General features: G+C 47.7%; 1 protein-coding gene across 2 annotated transcripts; it reads right to left on the bottom strand.

Moving 5' to 3' along the window:
* Positions 1-594: 594 nt before the first annotated feature.
* GABRQ (gamma-aminobutyric acid type A receptor subunit theta) lies at positions 595-19192 on the bottom strand. Of its 2 annotated transcripts, none has more exons than XM_058534897.1 (9): positions 18820-19192; positions 16716-16804; positions 10725-10792; positions 9161-9381; positions 7261-7343; positions 6637-6774; positions 5913-6065; positions 4350-4600; positions 595-3780 (listed from the first exon to the last, which is right to left on the bottom strand). In XM_058534897.1, exons 1-9 carry the CDS (start codon positions 18966-18968, stop codon positions 2836-2838), a joined length of 2097 nt encoding a protein of 698 aa, XP_058390880.1. In that variant the 5' UTR covers positions 18969-19192; the 3' UTR covers positions 595-2835. The 2 variants fall into 2 exon arrangements, with proteins under 2 accessions (XP_058390880.1, XP_058390881.1); XM_058534898.1 differs by having other exon boundaries at positions 595-3606.
* Between the last annotated feature and the right edge of the window lie 874 nt (positions 19193-20066).

Raw genomic sequence — 20066 nt, 5'->3', positions numbered from 1 at the left:
AGTGCCCGCGTGTGTATACATATATATGTGACTGTGTAGGTTTCTGTGGGCGTGTATGTGTAGGAGGCTATATTTGTATGCTGCGTATATAGAAAAGGAGAAGAGAGAGGACAAGCTGGACTGATCTAGGCAGTCAGTCCCTGAGGTTCCTTGTACTTCTCTCTTTGGTCAGCCCTTTCACCCCTCTGATTTTCTCTTTCCCTGGACGGGGTGGAAAGAGAGGGTTCTGGACTCCAAATCCAAGGCTGAAGTTCGGCCAACAACCATCCCAGGATGGGATACTAAGGCACCACTGCCCCCTAATGAGCCCACCACTACAGTCCATGCCTGCAGCCATCTCCAAGGCACCTTTGGTTCTCTGCATCCATCTGCTAGCAGCCAATCCCCTGGGCCATTTCCTCACATCACTCACGTGCTTGTGGCTGCCTCCAGCCTCCACACTTGCCAGGCTTACAAGATGATTGGAATAAAGGGATGAGTTATAAAGGCTATATACAACCCCCTCTCCAGTTATTTAGCTCTCCCACCCCACTGTCTACATGATATTTCTGTTCTCAATGCATCTTCAAGGCTTCTCCCTCCCCCCACCCCCGCTTTTGTTACTCCCAAACATGTCCTTCCAGGACAAAGAAAAATGTTCTCCACTCCCAGCTTATCCCACAATTGGGCACTTCCTTCCTCAAGGCACTAAATTATCACTTCCTAGGACTACATTCAATTCTTATGCATCTTCTTTCCGGGAGACAGCACAGATGGGTGGAGGGAGGAGGAGAGGAGTGGATGGGGACTGGGAGATGCTGCTCCCTGGAACAGGGAATTGGAAAGAAACAGTCAGTTAAGCAGCCTGGCCAAATAGGGCCCCCTCTTATGTGGAACCAGGCCAAGGGAATTCTGGCGGTTCTAGAAGAGCCACCAACAGGGAATACATATGCTTTCAGATGTGTTTCCTTTCACACCCATTCAAATCAGATAAATAAACATGGGCATGCACACATGCACTTATACACATGCACACAGAATACACCCATGTGTGTACACACAAGCACACACATACATAAGTCACAGTTTACACACTCCTTCATAGGCGTGTGCACACACATATATGCATTCACACGTTGTTATATATACACTCTTATACACACCAATATAGATTTACACTGATATACATAGAACTATACAGCTTCTCAAATGGTTGTATGTACATAAAGAACTACCTTGATGCACATACACACGCAGGTATACACAGAAACGCAAACACAGAAACAAACACAGTTAAAAGGGTAGGTGGCTGAGGGGCTGCAGGAGAGGCTGCCTAGGGAGAAAGGAGGGACATAGGCTGAGTGCTTGGCAAATCTTGCTCTCACATGGCCTCTGTCAATGAGGTGGAACTGCTAGGCAAGTTGGAGCTCAGGCTGCTTTCTACTTCCCTTAGGAGTCCTACTGTGTGGGCAGTGTACATGTTCCATATGCTTGGTTCACACTCATTGGCTGGTCACCAGCATCTTCCTGCAGAGATGCTACAGGTGCTGTAGAATGAGGTCTAGTGCCTGGTAGATAATCAGAACCTGGAGCACCCCCTTTTGTAAAGGGGAAGGGATAAAGGGGAGTGCCTCAGTTGAGAGAGTTAAGAGGACAAGAAGAAGGAAGAGCAAGTGAGGTGGCTCCACCACTCACTGTTTGCATGTCCTCAAGCGTGGTACATAAACTCCATTTTTTTTCCCCTTGGAACACTGGGGATGATGCACTTTGCCTTCCCTGACTCACAGGGCTCCTGTGAGGGTTCAACGATGTGATGGGTCAGTGAGCTTGTTGATACTTACTATGCACTAGACAAATAGAAAGGATTAGTATATAGATTCACAAGAGTTGTTTGTCTGCTATTATAGACTAGATGGTGAAATATCAAGTCAAAACTTTCCTAATCCTAGTCTTCATTCACCAAGTGCCTGCTCTGTGGCCAGTGATCAACTCAGCATCTGACCTAGACAGAGGTATTGAGTCCCTATTGTCAAGCATTCTGAAGCAGAAGTATAGACAAGAGAAGTTCCAATCCTTCCAAAGATGCCAGCTCCATCTGAGTAATCTCCAACCTGACATAATGCACTCCCTGCGAGCTCCTGCTGGAAACATGCTCTCTCACTTACCCTGACATCTCACTCAGCACCCCATCCACCCTCCCACATTCCACTCCCAACCCCCTGCCACAACACCACACTCAAAATACAGCAGAAAAAACAGTGGAGAAAAGGCACTTTCAAAATCCCCCAAGTTCCCTGGAGCCAGCTCCCTGCACTTACAAGCCATGGCTAGCCCTTCTCCTGTGCACCCCAGGCCAACTCAGCTTGACTTTCTCCTGTAAAACCCTAAGTGGGGAGTGAGCAAGGACCATAATCCCTAGGAGGAAAAAACAGAAGAAAAAAAGCAATGAAAAAGAGAATTCAACACCTCGGGGGGATGGAAAAATTCCCAGAAATGTTTGCGCTCAGGGCTCAGATCCTTCCTCTGTTCCCCAACCTGGCTCCTCTCTGTCTACTAAACATTTCCAGGGCTTTTCTGTGCTTATTAGCTGTTAGAAGTCTTTGAAAAGGTGATACTCTTTTATCAGGAAAGGAAAATCAATGTGCTATTTACCTCCAACTCCTCCTTCAATCTCCTTCCTTCCAGTCAGAACACATCCTTTCCAACTACTCTCCACCTCATGTTTATAAAGAGAAAATTAGAGCTGACTTGACTGCCCAAATAACCACAAAATAAAACAAAGAAGGCAAAACAGAACCGAAATAACTATGAAAGGAGCATAGCACAGTGTCCCTGCTGCTCTGGGGCACTGTGGGACTAATTGATATAGTATGCCCAGTAACCAATGTTGAACACCACAAAGGCAAGAGGGAAGAGGATCCGGGACCACCTGTCAACCTTAGGGACGTAGTAAGGGTGAAAGAGCTTGGAGGAAAACCCTTCACTGAAGGAGCACCCAGGGCTCAGGGGGCAACTGTCATCAGACTCTGAGTTACTGTCCTTGTCTTGGTCAAAGCCCATGAAATTATCAACGTTAAGGCTCCAGGTACTGTCAACATCACACTTGAGTTGCTTCTCAAGGTCAAGGTAGCCACTCTCAACTTTGATGTCATCAGGCAAGCTACGGATCTCATCAAGGCTGCTACGGATCTCATCAAGGTTGAAGCTTGCTTCTTGCACATACCTCAGGCTGTGGACAAGCAGATGCCTCCCACTGGGGCCATGGCCATGGTTCTCATCTGAGCTAGAGCTCTCTTCAGGGTCTTCTGGGTCACAGGTCTCAGCAAAGCCATGGGCCTCAGCATGGTTGCGGATTTCAGTAGGAATAACGCTGTCATCAATCTCGAAACCATTAAAGTGACTGCCATAGCTGTGCAGGGCCTGCTCTGAGGTGGAGGGGAGATCACTCAGGCTTTCTCTGGTCTGGCCCGAGAGAGAAGACAGTGAACTGAGGCTTTCTGAGGTGGCCAGTGGGGCCTGCACTGAGATGGAGGTCAAAGAGCCGAGGCTTTCTTGGCTTGCCAGGTGGGCCTGCACTGGTCTGGAGGACGGAGAGCCATTTTCATCTTCTATGTTAACCTGGTCATCCTTTGAGGAGATAGTAGATAGATTTATGAAGTTGGTCAGATCACATCCTACACGAATAAGCACTGGTGGGGAGGGAGGTGGGTGAGGGCTTTCCTCATCAGCATTTGTTATGTGATTGTTGATCTCTTCCACTGACAGAATCATCTCTTCCTGGGGTCTCTGGTGTGCAAGGGGCTGAGGAACAGGACCGAGAGGCTGTTAGCATGCAAGGGAAGTCCATGGCAGCTGCCAAGCCTATGTCTCCCTGGGGCAGCTGCTCCCTCTGGGGTGCTGAGAGGTGGATGGAGGCAAGACCACCTCAGGCAGGTAGGATTGGGCTTCCTGTGAAGGAGGGAAGTTGCTGGACATTAATGTACTGCCAGCAGCAAAAGCTTCAGCACAGCTTTGGGAGTGGGAAGAACAAAGGAAGGAGGGGTAGGCCAACCTCTCTGGTGTCTGTCTCTTCCTTTCAGCCTCCCTGTGCTCCCTTTCTCTCTGGTTCCATCACCTGCCCTTGGAAGCATGCTAAATCGACTGGATTTGAAGTCCAAAGGTCTGGGGAAATCTAGCTCTGCCACTTATTAGCCTTGCGACCTTGGAAATGACTCAACCTAAAAAGGAGTGATGATAAATTGTTCTACTTCTTTGTTATCTGGTGTGTGTGTGTGTGAGGATTAGAGGAACTTAAAAATGTGAAAGAATCAAGTGCTAAGCTTAGGCTTAAGAGGTGCTCAGGGAAGTTGACTGTCAGTCAAAAAGCCAACCTGCAGCTTCACTTCCTGGTAGCAATAGCAGGCCATGACTCTTCGTGCTCTCCTGCGTCGCCTATGGTGGCGCCGGGGTCCTCTTCGGCTGTAGAAAAGATAGTTGATGTGGACATATTCCAGCAAGGACAGGAACACAAAGAAGAAGCATATGACCATATAGATGTCGATGGCCTTGATACAAGAAACTTGGGGTAGTTTATCCTGCAGATGTGAGTTGATGGTGTTCAGGATGAGCATTGACGTCAGACCTATAAACAACATGGCACAAGGTTAGCCTCCTCAGGTGACTGAAGTTCTTGGCAAGCTATTGGGCCCACATCCCACAGGCAGGGAGCGACAGCCATCTTTGTGGTGGGGAAGGCCTCAAGCCAAAGGCCTTTGGCTCTCTAGCCCTGGGGCATTTGCTCAAGTGCTCTCTTTGCTCTTCCTCCCCCATCTTTACACCCAGCCCGCGCTGCAATGGTTCAGTGACTTCCCATTGCTCTTCAGATCAAGTCCAAAATCTGCAGCCATGGTTTCACAGTAGTTTACATCTCCAGCTCTATTTTTCCCTGTGATAGCTCTTTCCCCTTTTGCCTTCCAGTATGCAGGCTTTCCTTTAGTCCCTCAGTACTAAATGAGATCATGTCCCTTGGAAGGTTTTGTAAGCCTTAAAATATTACACAAATATAAAGGTTTAGCCTAGCATGTGCTCCTAAAGAAGGAGGCTGAGGAGTCTGCCCAAAAGACGGTGAAGGAGAAACCAGACCTGGATCTGGGACACATTGACACTCTGCAGGGTGGGGCCAGATAAACTTGGGAGGTGATCTCTTAGGCTCCTCCTTGGTACTGCTCACAAACTTTTGATGCTCCCCATTGCTTAGACATGAAGTTCCAGCTGCTTAAACTGGAATTTCAAGGTCTTCCCAGGTCATCCCAGGCTGCCTCTCTCTACTACTCTCCCCACTTCCACAGCTCCTGCCCCAGGAACCTTGTGACTTAGCCCCCTTTTAGGGCTCCTGTGTCTTAACTCAAACTATTTTCTCTTTTAGGGAATGTCAAGTCTTGTGTCTGTGCCTCCTACAAGTCTTCGAAATCCAGTTTGAGCAATACTTTCTTGGTGCAGTTTTAGCCAACAAGACCTAGGTCACTTCCTCCTCTGGACTCCAACAGCATCTTTCTCAGCATTCCACTAGACACTTACCAAGGGCAGCTCCTCTGGAAGCCCTCTGTTGCCTAGTAGGGCATTTTGATATGTTGCTTAATCAATGTTGTATTGCATTTCTGATCTAAATTTATGACTTGTTCATTCATTTATGTATCCAGCAAATAATGAATTCTGGTACTTTGGGCACAACATACCAAGATCCCAGCCCTGATTTTTTTTTTCACACCTGTCTCCAATGTCGGTCTCTCTGCTAGGGATTGGCAGAGCACCTGTACAAATGCCTTTTGGGCAGGCCCTATCTTGTTTCCTTGCCTGTGCAGTCATACACTGCTCCAGGTACTCCTTCCTTGCTCTCAACTTTTTTTCTGAGCAAGATGACCCAAGTTCCTCCCTGGGATGGGGACAGTACCTACCAACTGTCACCTTGGCTGCAGAGGACTCATAGTTCATCCAAAATGATATCCAAGAGACAACAGTGGTGAGGATTGTAGGCCAGTAGATCTGTACAAGGTAGCTGGTGACTTCCCTCTGGACCAGGAACCTCAGTATCAGGCGCACATAAGAACCTGGCAAGGAGACATACTGGTATCAGGGTGGCAGGGCTGAGGAAATTTTCAGGGTCAAGTACAGGATGGAGGAGGGGAAACCGATGGGCAGTTCAGCCTGTAATACTCCAGCCTAGGCAGTCTGCAGACCTGACCCCATTTGCTGCCTTAAGGCCAGTGACAATGGCATGTGTCAGTAGGCCCATATGGCATAGCAAGTCTGCTCTCTCCTCCTTCTTTCCACACTTGCTCCATATCAACTGAAGTTTTTAAATGCGACAGACATGGGATGTTTCAAAGCTGCAAACAGATGGAGGGTAAGAGGCTGGCCCTGAGAGGAGGCTGTTTTTATCATCAAGAGCATGAATCCTTTACACCTGTGGAGTGTTAAACTTGGCCAAGTGCTTTCACACCCATTTCCTTATTTGCAGAGGGTAAGCCATTGGGATTTTCTGAAGGGGGTTTTGGAAGGTGTCCAGAACCAGAAGGCAATAGGAAAGGAGGCAGCAGAGTGTAGAGGTCAAAATCAGAGGTCCCCAGGAGTTTACCAGGGTATAAAAGAGACAGGAGAGAAGGAAGGAGTCAGACTCACCTGTGTAGAAAAACACCTCTTTGCTAGTCATCGTCTTTCCCAGGAAGCTGAACTGAGCGATGTGCAGCTTCTCAGTCCCCTGAATGGCATTCCCATTGCCTTCCCAGTATAATACAATGTCTTCAACTGTGTAACCATCTGGGAGGGAGAGAGAAACAGAGTCAGTCAGTATCAGAAAGTAGGCAGAGGCAGATTTCACACCAGAGGAGCCTATGGAAGCCAAACGATGGATGGAACCTGTACTTTGGGGGGTTCCTTTGTGTTTTGCTGAGTCTGAGCATGGGGGAGGGGGCACTTGGAAAGAGAGCTCTCAGTTTAGAGTTTCTTAGCCAGGAAGGAAAGCAGAGCAAAGAAATGTGCTCCCACCCACTAGCTTGTGCACAATTTCCCAATAGCAAGGTACAATTTTCCCTATGGGGCTATTTACACCCTAAAGGCCACCTTCCCCTAGATGCCATGTATATACCTCTGTCTGTCTGTCTATCTATTTATCCAGGGAGAGAGAAAGGGGGAAGGGAGGGAGTAGGGCAGATATGACGTCCCTCTCACTCTCAAGTCTGCCTTTGGTTTCCCGATGGCCACAACCCCAAGTCAGGAAGAAGGGGCCATGGGAGACATACGTACAGCTCTCCACCTCCAGCTTGCAGGTCTGCTTGTCCAGAGGGAATTTTTGCAGATTCAGAGAACAAGCCGCTGTGGTGGTGAGTCTGCAAAGGAAAAGCAGAAGGAAGGGAAAAATGAGTCAAGCCCAGGCAAGCTACCATTCCCGAGAAAACTGCAGGGGTGGGGAGGAGAGAGGTACCCCAAGGACTGACCCACGTTCCCATACTGCCTACACTAGAGCTGGGTCCTCTTTCCCTCCCTCCCTTTCTGCTATCCTTCTTTCTCCTCTCCCTTTCCTTCCTTCCTTCCTAGAGGAAAGATGAGTTGCAGTTGTATAGGGAGGAGAGAGAAAGTTTGTATGTGACAGAGAAACCAAGAAATGTGGCAAGACTTAAATAAAGAAGGGATGTATGGCATGTCAGGAAACCTCAGGGTGTCAGAACAGGAAGGGCCCTTGAGGAAAATGAATGCAGAGATGGAAAAGGGACTTGCATGCTGAAGAAGCAGCAATGCCATCAAGAGGAATCTGTGCTACGTTGAAGCAGCTGAAGCTCCAGATCCAATATGCAGTGCTCATATGCGATCTGCAGGTATGGACGTGAGCAGGGGTCCAGGCTCAACTTTGGCCATGGGAGCTGCTCCCACAGTGCTCTCATCTTCATATCTGCCTATGAAGGTACTGGGACCTAGCAAATACCAGTGGTTGTAAATGGATTGGAGGGATTAACATATCTGAGGTGGGCCATGGAGTGTTGGGCAGGGGCTTCAAGTAGCCATGTGGTGGGTCCCTGAGAGTAATCTGAGGAGGGGTCTTGGAGGAGCTGGGAAAGTGGAAGAAATGACCAGTGGGAAAGAGAATAATTACAAAAGCTCTCTGCAGTCTCAGCTGGGAGGCTCTACCCCACCCCTTATCCTGCCCTTCCCAGCTGCTAACCCAGGCCTAGTCTCTGTCAACCCTTGAAGCGGTTTCCATTTTGTACAGTGGGTAGGGTGCGTGTGTGTTTCTCTCCCTTCTATGAATCCTCCATCCAGTATTAATCAGCTGAGGTCCCCTTTAAATGAAACAAGTGTGACCAGTGATCTGTTCCTTGCAGGCTTTGTTGTTCTCTGACTCCAGCGCCTTGGACCACGGGAAAGTGGATAGAGAAAGAAGAGGGAAAGAAAAGACAGAGCAGGAACACCCCTGAGAAAGAGAGACCCAGAGATAGAGCTGGACCCTGGCAGCCACCTCTTGGAGCAATTTTCTGAGCTAAGTTTATCTCTCAGGCTTGTCTTAAGAGATGGTTTGTAAGAGATGACGCTGTGAGGAGAGCCTTGGTGACTGTCTGCTATACTATAAATAGACCAGTGAGGATTTCCAGCATACACACATTCTGTGTGTACAGAGCCATAGACAACAGACACATACTGCACACTCTTGGGCCCCCTGCATGATGCAAATACGACTGATGGCAGAGATCGGTCCCCCTCCCTCGCTGTATGGGCTTCAGTGTTCACCCGTCTCTCTCCCTCACTGCATGGGAGAGAAAAGACATCAAGATAAATAACAGAATGTATAATGCTAAGGCAGAGGGACAGCTCTTCTAATTGAGAGAATCAAGGAGAATTTCTTGAAAAAGAGGGCATTTGAGTTAGGGATTGAAGGATGGGCAAGGTTTAGACTCATGGAAAGGGGGAAAGGGCCATTCCACATGAAAGCAGCAGCAGAAGCCAAAGTGCGGGGATAGGACAGCCAAAGACGGCTATGGGAAACTCGGAAGGTTCCACTTTGGCTACTGGGTAGGATGAGTGAGGCGGCAGTGCAAGACAGATTTGGAAAGCAATAGTCTCCTCTATGTGTCCCTTAGAGTGTGTTCATGGGATACTCAGTGGGAAGAAGGAAGCCTGCTGGGATGGTTCCTAGGCCCCTGGGGGGACTCACCGGATGCCATACCGCACCGTTCCATCTGGGTGAAGCTGAAACACACGATTTTCCACAGTCACGTCATGCACGAAAGCATCCTTGCTATTCAGAAAGTAGCAGTCAGGGACCCATAACTTCTCAAGCATCCGATAGTCCAGGGTCAGGTTCAGGTTGGTCTCATAGTATGCTAAACGTGGATCTTTCCAGGTCTGATGAAAAAACATCGTGATCGTATAGTCCTGGGAAGAGAAAGGTAAATCCCAGTTGTAAGTGAGGTTGTCCACCTCTCATTCCTCAGAGAGTGTGTGTGTGTGTGTGTGTGTGTGTGTGTGTGTGTGTGTGCGCGTGCAGGTGTATGAAATACATCATAAACATAGATGAGTAATGAAACATATGTAAGAATGTTAAATGTTAAGAATAATAAAATGAACCTCATTTAATTAAAATCCAGGTTAAGAAATAGAACATTACTAATAACTTTCAAGCTTTAATGTGTCCCTCCAGAACATATTTCCCACACTTCCCAGCAGTAACCATTATATTAGATTTTAATGATGATAATTCCCTTGCTTTTTGTTAGAGTTTAATTGTCTATGTATGTATTTCTAGGGAACATATTACTTGGACTTATTTTTAATTGTTTTTCTGAATGGAATCATACTGTATGTATTCATACTTTTCTTCTTTCACTCAACATTATATTTGTGAGATTTGTATGTAATTAAAATTTGTTTACTTGATTGCTGGATAATATTTCCTTATATGAATATACTATGTATATTATTGCCTGAACATACCATACATACCACAATCACAAAGAAACAAAAACTATAAAGTGAAAGTTCCAGTTTACACTCGCCCCCCGGCAAGAGCAGATGAGAGTTCCCAATGCTCCTGCCTTGCCAACGATGGTATTGTCTGCCTTTTGATTTTTGCCAATCTGGTGGGTGTCATGGGTTCTCACTGTGCTCTTATTTTGCATTCCACTGATTAATAATAAAGTCAAACATCTTTTCATATGCTTATCTGCTGCTTGGTTTTCTTCACAAAAGTGAAGTTCCTGTTCAAATTTTCTGATCCTTTTTCTATTGTTTTTTTAATGTTCTTATTAATTCACAGGAATTATGTATATTTTCAGCATCAGTCCTTTGTGTTGCAAATATCTTAGTCAACTCTGACTTATCCTTTCACACTTGTTATGCTGGTTTTGTTTGTTTGTTTTGAAAAACAGAAGTTCCAGATGTTTTGGCTAAACAGAATTTTGATATAGTTGAAGTTACCAGTATTTATTTTTATGGTTTATGTTTTCTGTGTCTTTTTAAAGAAGTCTTTACCCACCACAAAAACACAAAGACAGTATCCTATATTATCTTTTAAAAGCTTCATAAGTCTGTCACTTGTAGGTCTATAATCCATCTGGATTTATTTGTTTTTTATTCCAGGTGGCTATAGTTTCCAAAACCTACCATGTTCTTCCATGTGGGCTCTGTTGAAGGTCAGAACAACTGGAGTTGGCTTATGACCCTGCTCCTTGTCTCATGTCCCCTGTCCCCAGCCCCATGGCTGGAGCTGACACACTTACCATAGTCATTTCTGAGACTTGTTCAATACTGGAGACATAGATAGATACTCCTACAGGCACAGGGGCACCTACAATACAGGAAGACACTATTATATGCAGGGTAGGATAAAGGGTAAGAGCTTGGACTCAGGAGCCAGACTTCCTGGGTTTGAACCTTATTTTGACACTATCTGTGTGACCTTGAATAAGTTACTTAACCTCTCTTAGCCTTAGTTTCCTCATGGGTAAAATAAAGAGAAAATAAGGGGATGAAGCACTCTTTTTCTAAATGTTTTACCGATAAAAACTCAAGAGCAATGAGCCCAAAATACAAGAGCTAAGATTTGTGGTGTGTATGAGCACATTTGTGTTAGTGCATTTGGATGGGTCCACGTGTGAGTGAATGTCTGTCTTTGTGTGAATAAATGTGTGAGCTGTGCACGTGAGTGTATGTGAGCATGTTCACATATATGAGTAAATCTGTGAGTGTGTTCATGTGCAGGTAGATGAATCAGTGTGTACATGACTGTATGCGAGCATATCTGTGTGTGAGAGAATGCATGAGCAAGTTTGTGTGCTTGAGTGTGTTGTGTGGGGGTAAATGTGTTACTATGTGTGTGTATGTAGGCACGTTGTGTGGGAATAAATGGATGAGTGTGTTCATGTGAAAGTGAATGTGTTTATGTGTGAGTGAGTGAATGTGTGACTATTTGTGAGCATATGTGAGCTTGTTAATGTACAAGGGAATGTGTGAGAAAGGGTGTATTTGTAAGTTTATCTATGTGTATGAATGTGTGTGTATGTCACCATGTCTGTGTATATGAGTGAATTTGCGTGTGTTCATGTGTGAGTGAATGCATGAACATGTTTATGTGCTTGCATACATTGCATGTGAGTAAATGTGTAACCACATGCAAGCATGTAGGCATGTTGGTGTGTGGAAGTATATGTATGATTGTGATCATTTGCAAGTGGATGTGTGAGCATCTGCATATTTGTGAGCTTGTCTCTATGTGTGAGTGAATTTGTGTGTTTGTATAAGAGCATGTTAATGTGTATGTTCATGTGTGTGAGTGAATTTGTTATGGTTTTCATGTATGTGAGCATGTTTGTGTGTGAGTGAATGTGTGAGTGTGTACATATGAGCATGTCTCTGTGTATGAATATTTAAATATTAAATATTTAAATGTTTTTGTGGGAGTAAATGTGTGAACATGTCTGTAAATATGAGAGTGTTCGTGTGGAAGTGGGAATGAATATGTGTACACGAGTGTGTTTGTGAGCCAGAATGTGTGAGCACATTTCTGGGTGAATGAATGTGTGAACATGTGCATGTATTTGAGTGTATTGTGTGGGAGCGAATATGTAGGTTGTCTGTGTGAGCCTGTTCATGTGTTAGTGTATGACATGTGAGCATGTGAGCATGTCCATGTGTCAGTGAATGCATGATCATGTTTGCGTAAAGTCGTTGTGCTTATATGAGTATATGTGAGTATGTTTGTGTACTGAGTGAATGTGTCTGTGTGTTTGTGTTGTGAATGTGTTTGTGTGTGGGCATATTAAGTACACGTGTGAGGGAATGTGTAAATGTGTGCATGTGAATGCGTGTGTATTTTTGCATGTGCGAGTCAATGTGTGTTTGTGTGAGTGAATGTTTAGGAATGGAAGTGAACTTATGAGTGTGTGTATGTGTCTGTGAGTGTGAGTGAGCATGTCCATTGTGTGAATACATGAAAGTCTTTGTGTGTGTGACTTTGTTCATATGCAAGGAGTAAGTGTGATAAGTGATCACACATTCACTCACACTCATCACACATTTGAGTGTATAAGTGTGAGTGTCTCAAAGCACATTCATGTGTTTGAGTGAATGTGTGAGCATGTCCATGTGAGTGTGATTGAATATGAGTATATGTGAGTGAGTCTGTGTGACTGAATGTGTGAGTGTCTTTGTGTATGAGTGACTGTGTGGACATGCTGATGTGCAAGTGAATCCATGAGCATATTCATGTGTGTTAGCGTGTCACTGTGCAAGTATGAGTGAAAGTGTGAGCACGTTAATGTGTGAGTGTGTACATGTGGATATCTATGTGTGTTACTGTGTGAGCATGTTCATGTGTGAGCATGCTTGTGTGAGTTGGTAAATATGTGGACATGTTTGTGTGTGTGAGTATGTTCATGTGTATGAGTATGCTCATGTGTGAGTGAATGCATGAGACTGTGTGCAAGCATGTTAATTTGCATGTGTGAGTGTGTGCATATCGGTATATGTGTGAGTATTTTTTTTGTGAGAGTGAATGTATGTGAGTTATTTATGTGTGTTAATGAATGAGCGTGTTAATGTGGAAGTATGTGTGTGAGTGTGTGCATGTGTCTGTGTGTGAGTGAATTTGTGAGTGTGTTTGTGTATGTGAGCATGTTTGTGTGTGAGTGGATGTGTGAACATGTTTATATGTGTCTGTGAATGTGTGAGCACATTCATGTGTGTATAAATGTGTGAGCAAAAGTGAGTGTGTGAGCATGTGCATGCGAGTGTATGTAAGTGTGTGTGTGAGTGAATTTGTGTGTTCATGTGAGTGAGGGCATGTGTGAGGGTGTTTGTGTTAATATGTGAGTGTGATTGAATGTGTGAGTCTGTGTGTGAGTGTGTTCCTGCCTCTTGGCTTTCTTTTTCAGGCCTAGGTGTTACAGCTGCTCATTCAAATGTGATTATGGATGTGAAAATATGCAGTAAACTATAAGGTACAGTGGAAAAATACATTTTTATTGTTTCCTCATTAGCTCAAAGCTGCCTCCACCAAGCCCCACAGCTAAGTCATTATTCTATGTGTATTACATCACACTGCTGCTATGGAAACACGCGTGACGCCTTGCATTTCAGCCTGCTGGCTTCACTGCAGGCTGATTGCCCAGAAGCCGAGCTGCAAAGAAGGAAATGTGTTATTCCTATCCCAGTGCTTCAAAAAGCAAAGTGCTATTGTGAATCAGCATATAAATGGCAGCTGAGAAGTAAATGGACCTCTGTGTGAGGGCATAGCCCAGAATCCAGCATTCAGGTCTGTTGTGAATGATCCTCAGCGAAGTGCTGTGTAGTGACATGAGTTTCTAGAAACTCAATTATTTATTACAGCCTTTCAGGCTCCCCACATGCCTTTAGAGGATGGAAGCTGTGTTAGGCAGGCAACAAACTCCAGAAAGGCCAGGCAGCCACCTCCCTGACCTCACTCCAGTGTCAGACTTCTCATCCTAGATCATTCCTTGCCACTCAGGCAACCCCAGACCTTAGAGAGGAATCCTGGGGACCCAAACCCTGAAGGGCCAGAGCACAGCCCTGTCCAAGGACTCCCAGTTTAAGGGGCAAGTGGGACCTGAAATGGAGCCATGAGTCCTAGCCCAGGGATGTAGCCGGAGGAAGGAGACCTGGGACCTTTTTCTAATTTATCCGCCTAGAGGGGACACCTTATGTGCTAGCAGTGGTCAGAAGGAGAGCTTAGCTAAGGTATCCCACATCCCTAAAAGAATAAAGGAAGGGAGCAAGAAGCTTCCAGATAAGGTATCTAAATACTATGTCTGGGGTCATGGCCTTAGCCCCATATCTCATCGCTGTCCCTCTTGGAAATTTTGCTGCCCCAATTCCTCTTCCTCCCTAGTATCCATCAGACTACAGGAGGAGAACAGATAAATGAAGGAATGATAAAGATGTCCCATTCATTCCTTCACTCCACACCTGTGTTGTGCCAGGTGCTGCACTAGGCAAAGTCCTCAGGGACCTGCCTTTTACAACAATGTGAAGTTCCACTTCTGTTGCCCAGAAAGAAGCAGCTTTGTAACTTTCCCTGGCTCCCCCTTCTCTTCTTGATCCTCCTCCTTTTCTCAAGGAAGAAACAAGGCTCCCATTTGAACCTGACCACAGTTAGGTGAAGCCTCTGCATGGTGTGTGTGTGTGTGTGCACGCACATGTGTGTGTGTGTGAAGCCCTGAAACTCTACTTCACCTCAGACACAGACGGGAATTTGACCTGTGTCTAGTGGGAGGCCTCACAGGGAGTCCTGGGTTCCCCCAACCCAGAACCCCCTGGCCCAGCTGTCCCATTGATTGCCCCCTGCACCCCATACAACAGCCCCAGACTTAGAGCCTGTAGTGCCTCTTCTGTCTAAATGCTAGCAAGTCCTGCATTGTCCTTGCCCTCCCACATTCATTTACTGTTTGGCCAAATCAGGGACCCATCTTTTCTCATATGCCCCAGGTCTGCATGCCCATAAAGCTTAGTGTAACCTGAGAGGTTAGGTATCAGGTGTAAACAAATCTGAGTTAGCTCAAAAGATGCTAGCAAGGTGCCTTGGAGATATTGTGGACCAGCCACACCTGACAATCCCGAGAGATTGGTACTTGCCCCTGCTCCCTCCCCCGGCCCTGGATGCCTGTAGAGATGGCAACCTGAAACGGGGGAGGATGTGCTTGGCATACTTAAATGGCTGCTGGTCATCCTTTGCTGGGAAACATGAGAACGAGGAAAAAAGAAAATGTAGTAGCTACTCCCTTGACACCCACTGGTGCGTGGTGCAACTGATCCAAAACTGGGGTAATGCAATAGAGTGCTGGCTGTGCCCTAACACCTGAATTCCCGTATTGAAAGAGCCTGCTTTCTGCTGTCTCTACTCCAGCTTCCCAGTTTCCGGTGCACACTCACCTTGGCTCCTGGGGCTGCGCCTTCTGCCCTCACACTCAGAGGGAACAATGGAACAAAGGGGACACCAGTCAAGTGTCCCACCTCCAAAGCTTAGGGCCCAGGATGACCACTTTGGTTTTCAAGGTGGCTTCTGGGGCAAATCACCGTGCCCCCACTGGTCTACCACAAGGGCAAGTCCTCAAAGCTGTGTGCCTTTCAAGGTGGAGGCATTGTGTATTCAGAAGACCTCTATTCACATGTACAAATGTGAACCATTAGCATTCATTAACCCTTTAGAGTGGGTGTCTAGTTTGACCACCTGCAGGAAGTCGAGTGCTTTCTTTGACTTAGCCACTCTGCTTTTTAGCTCTTTCTCTGTTTCCTTTGAGCTGAAATGTGACTAACCTCTACTTAATGCACTCTTTCTGTCTGTCCTTGGTCTAGGTTTCCTCGGTGTCCCCTGGGCCAGAGACTGCTACTTTTATTCTGTGGGGTCCAGGTAGGTTGCCTGTCTCTTCAAGCTGTGTGATCGAAGCCAGTCACCCTTTCCAAGAGGGGAGGCTAGGCAGAAATACATGGAGAAACTGACGTATTGGCTCCCTGGAGGTTTGTGCTTCAGTTTTCTTGTCATTTCTCATCTCTACGCTTGAGACCTGAGTGTTAGGCTAAGGAGTTTGGATTTTATTTTGCAGCTAAATAAAGCCATCAGAAGTTCCTGAGGTGGTCAGGCTGGATTTATAGAGATCACGCTGACTGCAGTGCGTTGAATGAACTGAACTTTGTGGGAGCTGAAGGCTTGGGGAGGGGGAGCAGAGGCAGAAGTGCCCGGGACCTGGGTGGGTGAAGTAAACTAGATGAAGGCCATGCTCTTAGTTTTGAACTAGCTGAGTGGGACGAGTGTCCAGGGTGAAAATAATGTGTGCTTAAGTAGAAGAATGTGTGCCTTCCTCATAGATGGGGCAGAAAACTCTAGCCTGAGAAGCATGGTGCGTTTTGTTTTGCACACCCATTTCTGTGCTTAGCACTTCTCCAGCCACACCAGGGAGTGCACCTCAGGCTGGGGGGCGATTGTAAGGGAGTGTGAAGAGGGCAGAAGGTCTTCTGCATAAGAAGGCAGAGAAGTGGGAGAAATTCCAGGGGTAGAGCAAAAGGCCTGGGGGTTGGGAGCCTGGGAGTGCTCCACTTCACTTCAGGTCTGCGCAGAGTCAGGAAGGCCTGGTCTAGAGAGGCAGTAGTGTTGAGCCTGGGGGAGTACTACTGGTCAGTTTACTGGGTGGGGCTGGCTTGTTGTGTCTCAGCTCTATTCCACCTAACACAAAGACTTCTAGTGTCTGGACATGTCTTACCTCCAAAATTTGGTCTCAAACGGACATCATATCTCGACAGCACCCTATCCAAAATCTTGCGAACCACAGCTTCATTTGCACAATTTTTGCTGAAACAGAGAAGTTATCAATAAATGCTGGTCATCAGTAAATGCCACATTGCTTCTCAGAGAACAAACAACAAAGAGCACCCCAGACGTCAACTTGCCAGGGCCGTCCTTTCTCTTGCACACACGCAGACACATACGGTCATACATGTGTGCGTCTCTCACGGCTCCCCTCCCTCCCCATAGAGAGTCAGCCAGAAGCGCAGCAGTGACGCAGACTCCTCTTTCCCCCTCCCCCTCCCCAGCTTTTATCCACAGGGTGGAGCACAAAGACTGGATCCTGGTTACCAGGCAGGATTGGGGTTGGGGAGGAGGGGAAACTGTAGGGGAAGTGGAGACGGGAGAGAGTGGGCGGGTATGAGCCCTCAGAAAAATGCATTGCTTCAACCCCCTAAGAACCCCCACCCTGCCATCAGCCTGGATGCAACTTTCTGGGTTGGTGGGAGTCCTCCTTCCAGGGGCACCTGATTGCCCCAGAAAGGTCATCTTCCACCTTCAGTGCCCTCCTGAGCTGAGCCAACCAGTCTACATTCTCCAGCTCAGTCACATTTCCCCTACCTGGGCTGGGGCTGGGCATTTTGTTGTCATGTCCTTGGTTTTGTACACCTCTGTTTTTAAGACTTGGCATATGATGCAGAGAGAGATCCTTGTTCATGTAGCAGAGATTTATTACCCTCACTCAACCAAACCATTTCAGATTCTTGGGGCTCAGGGCTGTCTTCAAAAAGACATATATTCTGAGAGCAGGCATCTCTCTGGCTAAGCATGTGCTTCCAGCCTAGACGTGTCTTGAGTGAGCACATGTAAGGGGACCCAGCTCAGCTCTGCCGAGATCTGGCCTTTCCAAAAATCTCTGATGTACTCACCCATTTCACCTAGAGCTTCATTGGGGCTCTTTCCTCCAAAAGGGGATTGTGAATGAGAACAGGCCCTGGGCATCACTACGACTCTTAGGATCTTTGACGCATTGACCAGGGAACATCAGCCCCTGCAATCTCAGTGTGTGTGTGTGTGTGTGTGTGTGTGTGTTCACAAGCGCAGTCTGGCATGTCAGGTTGAGGCCATTGCAGAGCTCTTTGCCTAAACCTTGCCCAACTACCCCCCTCCACTTTTTTTCTGAATACATGTTCATTGCTGGTTTGCCATTAAAAAATATTTCCAGTAATCTTTAATGATAAAATTTCATTTTGCATCATTCCGAAGTGTGCACATGAATCAATCCCATCTGTTTAGGACCACACATTACCCATGTGCCAGTGCTCAGCGTCTGTGTGTGATCTACCCGTAAAGGCTGACTGTTTAATATCTCTTCGGATATTTGTAGACCCAAACAAACTTGAAATCAAACACAGAAAAAAACGTGAATCTTCAAATGTTTTCACAGGAGTAAGTACAAAAGTGTACCCATTTCAGGCCACACAGTTATACAATTATACAGTCACCTATCACTGTCTGGGCTCCGATTGGGTTGAGTCAGTAATTTCTATCTGTGGCATCAGAAAAGGTCCCTCACCACTCAACATACACACGCACCAACATACATGCATGCCTCAGGGAACAGACAAAAATCTGGACTCAAACAGGTGTCTCTACTCTCTATGTTTTGTGAATTTCCCATCACCCTGTACACCACCCCCTCAATCCCACAGGTGCCAAAGGACATACGTAACTGGGAAAAGCTGTCTCCGGCCTTAGCTGCCAGGGGCCTCAGTTCCTGAGGATGGATGGCAGACCCTGGGGTGAGGACGTCCTCCCTCCCATCCCTGGGGCTGCAGTTTGGGTGCAACACAGGGCTCTGTCAGGTGCCTCAGTTACGGATGGGCTGAAGCACAGGGCTCTAAGTCAACCAGCTGCCCCCACTCCTGCTCCATCCTCCTCCAGGGACAGGCAGGCACGGCCCCAGTGCCAGGGCTCGCGAGCCTGGATTCAAGTCTCCCCCAGCCCGCTCCGTCCAAGAGGCCCGAGGCCACTCGCCCACCCCTGTCGCCTTTCTGCCCAGCCTGACGGCGCCCGCTTACCAGTTGAAGAGGTTCAAGACGACTTCAGGCACAGTGGAGGAGAGCTCAAAGTGGAATTTCGGGGTAGGACTGGGGTCATTGCTCTCTGCGAGCCAGGTCCTGATGAGCAGCAGGAGCACAGCGGCTCGAAGCATCCCTCGGATGCCCATGGCCGCGGAGCTCCGGGGGCCAGAAGGTACGAGAGACGGCCGTCCGCGGCCCGGGAATGGGACAGGGCGGGGGCAGTGCGGGGCTAAAGGGAGCTGAGGGGTCGCTAGGAGTCGCCTCTAAGGACACGGCAGCGAGGGTACAGGGAGCAGGGAGCGCGGAGATCGGGCCAGAGCTCAGAGCCCGGGAGGAGCAGACCCCCAGCAGCTCTGCCCGACGCAGCGCCCCTAGGACGCGCCTGGCAGCTGCGAGGTGCGCTCCGTCTGCGGCCGCCCGGGGCTGGAACTGGGCACCCCAGGCGCCTGGCTCGCTCCGCCCACTCCGACGGCAGCACCAGCCGAACCAATCCGGCAGGTGCCAAGAGCCACACAAAAAGGCGCGCGCTCCTGCCTCCGCCCGCAGCCTGCGCGCCGCCCGGCCCCCCGCCCCTTCAGTCCTCTGCAGCAGTCCCCCGGCCAGCCTCAGACACAGACGGGGGCGGGGCCAGGCCAGGGGAAGGGGAGGGGAGCCAGCTGCTGGAGGGCTGGGCACGGATCCGCTGCTGGGGGCACCCGGTCGGTCCTGCTCTTCCTCTCAGGCAAAAATGCAAAATGTGCGCTTCTCCTGGAGGAGCATGTGCCCACGAGTTTGTTTTTTTCTGGTGAAGGGAGTGAGGTGATTTGACTGCCCTGGCTGAATCTGCATTCCGAAAGAGCTGGACACATTTGGGGATCAGAAGGTATCCGACTGCTGCTCATTCCCAAACCCTTGACCCTCTGGTAACCCACGTGCCTTGCCTCTGGATGGAGTGGAGGGGGATCGCCAATGGGTTTTATAACAGAGCTCTGGCCAGAGCAGGAGTGCCTCTCCATCAGGATGGAAACTGGGCTCCAGGAGCCCAAGAGTTTCTTGAAGACTTAATTTGCCAGCGTATTTTTGGCCCCAGGTTTGGGTCTCCAGGACAAAGCTCAGGGAACTGGAAGGGTTCACCAACTGGGATCACCTTGAGATGTGACTCTGTCGCGTAGCCAGGGCATGTAGAGTTGAAGTGAGGATCCAGGGCTAACACCACGGAATGAGACAGAAGGCAAAGGCTAGTGTTTCAGATGTTCAAGGGAGTT

This window comes from Diceros bicornis, chromosome X (genome assembly GCF_020826845.1).
Source record: "Diceros bicornis minor isolate mBicDic1 chromosome X, mDicBic1.mat.cur, whole genome shotgun sequence".
In the NCBI taxonomy this organism is placed as follows: Eukaryota; Metazoa; Chordata; class Mammalia; order Perissodactyla; family Rhinocerotidae; genus Diceros; species Diceros bicornis.
This window is presented reverse-complemented; position numbering and strand designations above follow the sequence as displayed.

Coding starts and splice junctions, on each gene's coding strand:
- GABRQ (XM_058534897.1), bottom strand. CDS start 18,968: ATGGGCATCCGAGGGATGCTTCGAGCCGCTGTGCTCCTGCTGCTCATC. Junction 10,793..16,715: donor TTTGAGACCAAATTTTGGAG/GTAAGACATGTC, acceptor CCTGTATTGTAG/GTGCCCCTGTGCCTGTAGGA. Junction 4,601..5,912: donor TGCAGCCAAGGTGACAGTTG/GTAGGTACTGTC, acceptor TGTTGTTTATAG/GTCTGACGTCAATGCTCATC.